Source organism: Capra hircus, chromosome 5 (assembly GCF_001704415.2).
Source record: "Capra hircus breed San Clemente chromosome 5, ASM170441v1, whole genome shotgun sequence".
Lineage (NCBI taxonomy): Eukaryota > Metazoa > Chordata > Mammalia > Artiodactyla > Bovidae > Capra > Capra hircus.
This window is the reverse complement of record NC_030812.1, coordinates 27,559,956-27,568,321: the sequence shown is the minus strand read 5'-3', so window position 1 is coordinate 27,568,321 and position 8,366 is coordinate 27,559,956. Positions and strand designations below refer to the sequence as shown.

General features: G+C 60.0%; 1 protein-coding gene across 1 annotated transcript; it reads left to right on the top strand.

The window, feature by feature from the left end:
• On the top strand, positions 312–8,090 carry GRASP (general receptor for phosphoinositides 1 associated scaffold protein). The gene is made up of 8 exons (XM_018047737.1): positions 312–648; positions 2,716–2,765; positions 4,358–4,412; positions 4,517–4,619; positions 5,747–5,840; positions 5,937–6,003; positions 6,366–6,432; positions 6,884–8,090. The coding sequence occupies exons 1-8, from the start codon at positions 397–399 to the stop codon at positions 7,375–7,377; spliced, it is 1,182 nt and encodes a 393-aa protein (XP_017903226.1). The 5' UTR covers positions 312–396; the 3' UTR covers positions 7,378–8,090.

The following is an 8,366-nucleotide window of genomic DNA, read 5'->3' as shown; positions in this document are numbered from 1 at the left end:
GTGCACAAGCCCCTTCACAGGCTCCCCGTCCCTCAGGTATCACAGAGACCCATACTCTGCCCCGGGATGCCCTGCACATCCCCCCATCCCCGCTCCTTTCCGCGGCTAGCTTTTACCCCTACCGGCCAGGGCTCGAGGTCCCCAAGTGTTTCCCTGGTCTAGGCAAGTCTCAGGAGCAGTGGGCGGGGCTCCGGAGCAGCGGGCTCCGCCCCAGGGGCGGAGCCAACCGCGCAGGGGGCGAGGCCCTGCGAGGCCGCTCCCCGACCGCCCCTTCAGCCCGCCCCGCTCCCCGAGCCTATAAAGGGAGGCGACCCACCACCCTCCAGGCTGGCATCCTAGAGCCACCGCCAGCCCCGCCGCGCGGAGAAAGCGCTGCCAGAGAGGGGCGCCGGAGCCATGACCCTTCGCCGACTCAGGAAGCTGCAGCAGAAAGAGGAGGCGGCGGCCACCCCAGACCCCGCCGCTCGGGCTCCTGACTCGGAAGCCGCTCCCGCCGCTCCGACCCCGACCCCGGCCTCGGGCCACCCTGCTGCAGCCGCCGGCCCTGGGACCCCCGGGGACGAGCTGTACGCAGCGCTGGAGGACTACCACCCCGCCGAGCTGTATCGCGCGCTCGCGGTGTCCGGGGGCACCCTACCCCGCCGAAAGGTGCGTACCTCCCCAACTCCCGCGGACCCCCTCGGCCCCCGGTACCCTGTGGTGTCCCTTCCTCAAGACCCGCGCTACCCGCCACAGTCCCCATGGATGCCTGCCGATCCTCACCCACACCATACTCCTGGGGTCCCCGAGCCCCCCAGTTCCTCCCCCGCCCTCTGACCCCCACGGACACCTTCAGATCCTGCTGGATCCCCTCGACCTTCTGCTCAGAAAGCGCAAATTCCCCCATCCCCGGCTCCACGCCGCTCGCGAGCTGGGCGGCTTTCCACTCCCCATGCGCCGCTGCCCCGTCTCGCTGCTCTCCTTCCTGCTGCTTCCCCAAGTTCCCTTCCCCTCGCCCCAGCTGGCCATCGGCACCCCGCCCCAGCCCCGCCTCCCCGGGTCCAGGAGTATTGAGGTCCCCAGGATCCCCCCGCCCCGGCTTCTCCCCTGGGAGCAAGAGGCCTCGAGCTGGGGTCCGGCCGCTAGTCCAGTCAAGTTGAGAGTCGGCGGGCCCGGGGTGGGACTCGCCGAGGAAGTGCCTGCGGCGCCGCCGACTCCGAGAGCCCACCCTTCCGAGGGGGCGCCGGGATTCCTGGGCTCGGCCGCCTCACCCTGCGTCTGAGGTGCGGGGCGCGAGGCCACGGCTCCCTGGACGTCAGCCGCGACCGGACGCGGTGGGAGGCGTCGCAGGGCGCCCGCTGGGCAGGAAGGATGCGGGCCGCGCCCGCCCTCGGAGTCTCCCCCTCCGCCGGGCTTTTCCTCTGGCCCGAGGGGGACCCAAGCTCTCAGAAAAGAAACTTAAGACCTAGGTTAAGGAGAGGGGACTGGTGGCCTTTCCCAGCTCAACCCCCCCTCCTCTTCCTTTGGCCCCTGGCTCCCCCCCAACACAATGAACAGCTTGTTGAGAATTTGCATTTTATGAAAATCGGTTGGAAAGACAAAGGGGTCTCTCTATGCTGCCCAGTCCTTCCTCCCTGGCCGGTTTGGGAACTGTCCCCACCCTTGAGGCCCATCTGTAAGGTTCTAGAGAAGGAGGACTTCCTTCTCTTCCTGGCCTCGGGGTAGCCTGGGGAGAGAGTTAACTAGCACACTGACCAGGAAGCTCCTGGGTTGTTTGGGGCACACGGGACAAGGGCTGGTCTGGAACTGGGCTTCTTCCAAGCATCAGTCATTTAGGGAGGGAGAGACACTGCTTTAGTTTCTCAAGGACCCAAAAGAGGTAAGGGGTCCCTCAGCTCTGTCATCCCTCATACCAAAAAGCAAATGAAACCAACCAAACAATAACAAAACCTCCCCATCTCTCTCCTTGAGTGTAGTGAAACTTAACAAGTCTGAGATCTAAGTTTTTGTTTTGTCCTAGAAAGCAACAACATGTATCACAATGCTGAGAGACCCAGGTGGAGCTGGGCACAGCTGGCCACCTGCAGCTGGACTCCATAGTTTGAGGGAGGGGGCTTAGCCCCTCTCTCCCCTGCCTTTCCATGCTTAAGCTGATATTCCAGCCCTCTAGACCCGGGCCCCTGACTCCAGCTCCTGCAAGCCACTCTCTGTGACTGAGAAATTAGGAGAGATGTGACTGGCCTTGGGGGCTCTGAAATGTCTTGATAGGCAAGCCCAGGGGCCCCTTCCCTTCTCTGAATAATATCTAGGAAGAGCCCCTGCTTCCCCTTTTGGGGTCTAGGGTGCCGAGCCCCTTCAAACATGCACCCTGGGGACAGAGGCTATTCTACCTAGAGTCATAAAAACCCCCACCCCCTCCAGACTAGGAACCAGGACAGGACTTGGAGGTTCATGCATCTGGAGCCCAGGAAATTGTGTTCCCGAGGTCCCAGTTGTGGGGATAAAGCTTAGGGAGAAAGCAGTGGAGTGATAACTGATGGTGGCACTCTAGGGTTAGTTACCCCAGCATCGGAGGAGCAGGTGTGGAGCTGGAACAGGACAGATAGGCAACAGGAAGTTAGATGCTGGGTCTAGGACTTGAGCCCAGGTGAGGAACCCCCCAAAGGAGGGCTCTCAGCCTCTGCTCCAGGACACCTCCCTCTCATCTCCTTCTTCCTGACTCTCCTTCCCACCCAGGGCTCAGGATTCCGCTGGAAGAACCTCAGCCAGAGTCCTGAACAGCAGCGGTGAGTCACCATTACCCCCGCCTCTGCCCTGGCCCAAAGGATGAGGTGCTGGGGAGGGGGCAGCACGACACAGCATCTCAGCCCACCCAGGGGGAGTTGTGCTCCCACCCTTTCAGCACGGTGCCCTCACCAGGAATGAGGGGCAGGTGGGGGTGTGGGCTGTGTGAAGGGGGTGGCAGAGGAAGGGGGGAGGGACTTTTGAGTCATCAGGTGCTCCTCAAACCACCCCCAGTCCCTGCCAGTCACCCCTCCCTGGAGAAATCTGGATCTGGGAAGGGGGAAGCAGGAGGAGTTTGGGGAGCTCCCCTGGGCCTTCCCAGCCGAGCAAACCTTGAAGGCCCAAACCATGGCAAGCTGTATCCGGCTACTCGACTGTCTGGCCCTGCACCCAAAATCTCAGTGCTCTGCTAGTCCCATCAGTGGTGGGCTCTAAGGAAGGGCCTGGGGTGAGGGCAGAAGGACTAGCCCTGCTCTGCCTGTGTCCCATCCTGATGTGAGCCTGGTTTCTAAAACGGATCAGCAGACTATGGCCTGCTGGCCAGATTGGCCTTGAGCTGAGAGTTGTTTTGATATTTCTCAAGGGTTGTAAAAATAAAGACAAAGAACAATATAAGACAGAGACTGTCAAATAATTCAGGTCTCGAAAAGAAAGGCTGAAATATTTACCATATGACCCTTTGCAGAAAAACTTTGCCAACCCTTTTAGAAAACCAGAGAGCACTGGAGTAATCATAGTCACCCTGCCCCCACCCCCACCACGGCCCAAATACACACAGAGGGGGAAAGGCCTGCCTGCAAAGCAGGGAGGAGCTCGCGCTGGGGTAGGGAGTTGCTGATCAGCATTTGGGGGTGGGGGGGTATGTGGGTAAGGCTGGGCACTGAGAGGCCTGGGTCTCCAGGGCCTTGCTGAGGCCGAGAGGCTTGAAGGGGACTTTGAGGCTGCTTCAGCTCGGCTTGTGGTGGAGCGGGAAGGAAGGGGGTGGGAGTGGGCAGAGGAAACTCTGGGCTCCCCCAGCAGGCGAAGATCTGGAGCAGCTCCAGACCATTGTGTCCAGTGGGCAGGCCTTCAGTGCGGGAAGGGGCGGCCTCGAGTCTCCCCTCCCCCCAGCCCTCACATCTGGTGGGCTGGCCTCACCACAGCTGGGAGGGGCGGCTGGGGTCCGGGCTGAGCCTCGTGACTGGCCTCTGGGGGTGGGGCCAGCCCTCTCCCCAAGGCTCTGGAGCAGACAGCGCTCCAGGCTGGGGCCGAATTGGGGGCCTCAGCTAGTCAGTCAGTAGTATTCTGGGGCTCACTAGGAAGCTGGGAGTGTGGCCGAAAAACTCAGCTAGTTCAACTGGCCCTGGGGGCTGGCCATTGCAGTGTGTCCCCCACTCGAGGGGATTGATTTTGTGTGGCTTGATGAAGCTGATTTCAGTATGGGGAAGGACATTCCGACAGCCGGGGATGCCTATGGCTTGTCACTGGAGACAGTGAGCCCTGCCTGGATGTTCCAGAGCAGACTCCAGCATTAGCAGAGGGCCACACTATGGGCCCGCCAGGCTCCTCTTTAATCCTGATGGACTTGATGAGATGGCCCCTGTGTCTCCTGCAGGAAAGTGCTGACTTTGGAGAAGGAGGAGAACCAGACCTTTGGCTTTGAGCTCCAGGTGGGAGAAGCTGGGTGCAGAGGGAGGGAAGGGTTGGGAGGCGGTCTGAGGGATGGATGGATCCTGCTCCGCTCGTGGGCTGAGGGTCCCCTTGCCTGTTACAGACTTATGGCCTTCACCACCGAGAAGAACAGCGCGTGGAGATGGTGACCTTTGTCTGCCGGGTTCATGAATCCAGCCCTGCCCAGCTGGCGGGGCTCACACCAGGTGGGGCCTGAGCCCAGGACACGGGGCTCTAGGAAGGGAGTATGACCTTACTCCCAAGCAGAGGGGGCAAGAAATCCAATCAGTTCCCCTTCCTCCTCCTATTTTGAGAAGGCCAGAAAAGAAGAATGAGTTGGATCAAGGCAAATTTACCATTTGCTATATGATCTTGAATATTCCCATCTGCATACTGGGGGCAGTAACATGTCCTCATATCAGTGTGGTGAGGGGCTTTCCTGGGCACAAAGCCAGGGCCTGCCTGGTAAATGGCAGATGTTGCCACGGCTATTCTGCCTCCTCCTGGCGATCTGGCAACCCAGCATGGGCAGGAGTTGGGGAGAGAGCAAGTCCATCGTGTTCCCAACCTGGCCCAATACTGGGGTACCTGTGATACTTCTTCTAACAAGGACATGGTGCTGCCAGGAGACCTTTGGGACTGGCCAAATCTAGAGCCCCAAGTCCCAGGAAGGGGCAGCCTGAGACTGCACAAACTGGACCGCCCCCCCAATTCTATCCCCGTTTTCTTCCTAAAGTCCTCATCTCTCGCCCATTCACCAGCACCCTCTGGTAGCTAAGTGGTACACTGCAACTTTGCAAGGTAGTTTCACATCCCCATGGTAGCCACCACAGGGGCCCACATCTCCTTTTCCAATTGGGCAGTGGGTCCTAAGAGAGGGTGGTCTGCTCCGCTGGAGGTCAGGAGGCTCTGCAGCAGCCTAGGGTGTCAGAGGTTGAGGCCTCAAGCTTGGGGGCCAGTGTTAAAGTTCACGGTGTGGTGCTCCTCACCCTCCTGCCTTCCTGTCTCAGCTGGGGTTCCACTGGTGACAGCCTGTGGACTGGACCGAAATAACCAGCTCTGGGGGAAGCCCAGGCTTCCTGGGAGGGCTCAGCCTTTGGGGACAGAGTTTCCTGAGAGTGAGATGAGGATGAGGATGTGGATGTTTGAGGGCCCTGGCCCCTATGCTAAGGTGCCAGGTCTGCACAAGATCGCCCCAGAACCATGAGTGGGGGTAGGGAGCTCAGGAGAGTTCTATGGGGTTATTACCCCTACCCTTTGTGGTGAAGGTAGGGGACTGAAATTCTTCCTCATGCCCCGTGGAGCAAACGCTGATTCCCTCTCTGCCTGGCAGGGGATACCATTGCCAGCGTCAACGGCCTGAACGTGGAAGGCATCCGACATCGGGAGATTGTCGACATCATTAAGGCATCTGGCAACGTTCTCAGGTACATCCAGGTGCTGTGGTCCCTAGGGGATTCCTGAGCGCAGCCTTTCTTCCCCACTGTGGGCCCACTCATCCTTTGATTCCCCTATCTCCTCAGACTGGAAACTCTGTACGGGACATCAATTAGGAAGGCAGAACTGGAGGCTCGTCTACAGTACCTGAAGGTAAAGCAGCCTGAAAACCATCCAGCCAAACCCCTGCCCCTGCAGGCCCTACTGGTTTTTTTTTTTTGTTTTTTTTTGGGGGGGGGTTGTGCTGGGTCTTAGTTGTGGCATGTGGGATATTCACTGTGGCATGCAGGATCTTTAGTTATGGCATGAGAGGCTTAGTTCCCTCTCTGGGAACACAGAGTCTTAATCGCTGAGCCACCAGAGAAGTCCTCCTACTCTTTTTGGGGGGTCGTTTATCTGCCTGAACCTCCTTTTAACCTTAAGGTTTCTTCTGTACTCCCGGATCCCTCAGTCTGTAGCCACCCTGGTTAGTTTCTTGCTGACTCCTGACAGTGAGGTGGGTGTGTCTCTTGCAGCAAACCCTGTATGAGAAGTGGGGAGAATACAGGTCCCTGATGGTGCAGGAGCAGCGGCTGGTGCATGGTGAGCAGCTCGGTGTTGGGAAGGGTCACTTGTGCCCCCTACCTATACCCCCACACCTGCTTCCCCCTAGGAACTAGTCGCTTGCTTCCCCCTCCAAGTTTTGCTGAACTACTACTCTGGGTACAATGCGGCCCTGGGCTGATGCCCACGAATTTTCATTCTCACAGTACTGCCCTGAAGGAAAGTACTACACAGAACCATCTCCATTTTACAGGTGGGAACACCAAGGCTCCAAGAGCTTGTTTCAGGCCCCTTTTGTGACTCTTGTGTCATAAGGACCCTCAGAAGGATCCGAGTGTATAGTTTGTGTTTTACAAACTGGGGAAGTAGGGTTCAAAGTTTTGACTTGCCCAAGGGCCACACTGATGGTCATCAGGAAGGAGCAAAGGTCCCCTACCCGTGCCCTCTGACGCCTGCCCCCCCTCCCCCGCCCCGTGTCTTCTGCCCCCAGGTCTCGTGGTGAAGGACCCGAGTATCTATGACACGCTGGAGTCGGTGCGCTCCTGCCTGTACGGCGCGGGCCTGCTCCCGGGCTCGCTGCCCTTCGGGCCTCTGCTGGCCGCCCCGGGAGGCTCCCGCGGGGGAGCGCGGCGGACCGGGGGCGACTCGGAAGATGCTGTCTACCACACGTGCTTCTTCGGGGGCGCTGAGCCGCCTGCACCCCCGCCGCCGCCGCCGCCCCTCGCGCGCCTGCCGGGACCGGGCGCGGCCGACGCTCCGGCCCCGGGGTCCCGAGCGATGCTGAGCCGCAGCGCCAGCGTGCGGTGCGCGGGCCCCGGGGGCGGCGGCGGCGGCGCGCCGGGCGCGCTCTGGACTGAGGCTCGCGAGCAGGCCCTGTGCGGCCCCGGCCTGCGCAAAACCAAGTACCGCAGCTTCCGCCGGCGGCTGCTCAAGTTCATCCCCGGACTCAATCGCTCCCTGGAGGAGGAGGAGAGCCAGCTGTAGGGGCGGGGGCGGGCGGGGGAACGTATTTATTTATTTATTCTTTCCAGCAGTGCAAAAAGGGGGCGGGGGCGGTCGCTCGGCCGCCACGGGGACCCCAAGAGCCCGGAGTAGCAGGAGAGGGTCCTTGGCAACCCCAGCTGGTCCTGGCTAGTCTCTGCAGAGTGGTGAACCCAGCCCCAGGCCTCTTTACTCGCGCTCCCCCAGACTACAGTGGGAGATGGGCACAGGAGAACCGGAGAGTTTGGGGTTGGGAGAGGTTCGGGGGCCAAAAATGGGACATGCCATGCTGCAACTGGGTCAGCAGTGCCTTGTGGGGTGTCCAGGAAAACTCCACCTCTAGGTGGGGGGACCCTGTCCCACGAAGCCCTCTCCTCAGCTTTACTTGCTCCCCACCCTTGGCCATGGGGAGAAATGGCCTCCGCCGGGTCGTTCCCCTACCCACCCCACACAGACACAGTTCCAGTTATCCAGTGGGCGCCTGAGGGGGCCCAAGGTGCTGGTCCCCCTCCCTCTCAGCCTTGACCCTTAAGGGCTTGGCCCCCTAGGGGCCCTTAACTAAGTGGGGTCCTACTGGGCAGGTGTCCTGGGTCCTCTGCCCTTGGGAGATAGGAATGGTCGGCCCCGGGTGGGGTGAGGGCAGTGCAGCCTCTTCCACTGTTTTGCATATTGTTGCTTCTGAACCACAAACTGTATAAAATGGACGGTTTTTTGCATCTGTGTCAGTGTGGTGACTGCCTGAGGGGGAGGATTAGGGCTCCGGCAAGCTCTGACTCCACCACTCCGCCCCTCAACACACACAGACACACACACACTATATTTTACATCTTATTTGCTTGGAGCCTGAGGCCAGGGAAACAGACTAGGGGATTCTGACTTACATGTATGGGCCTGAACTAGAGTACCCGCACTGCTTCAGAACTTGGGCCTCTTGTTTAATGCATCTGGAACCCCCCCTCCCCAAATACCACAGCAGGTAGGGTCGAGGTTCC

Bases quoted from the DNA above. Each gene is read 5' to 3' on its own strand.
- GRASP (XM_018047737.1), top strand. From the start codon at position 397: ATGACCCTTCGCCGACTCAGGAAGCTGCAGCAGAAAGAGGAGGCGGCG. The intron at 2,766-4,357 runs GTGAGTCACCAT...TGTCTCCTGCAG, and splicing joins CAGAGTCCTGAACAGCAGCG to GAAAGTGCTGACTTTGGAGA. The intron at 5,841-5,936 runs GTACATCCAGGT...CTATCTCCTCAG, and splicing joins GCATCTGGCAACGTTCTCAG to ACTGGAAACTCTGTACGGGA.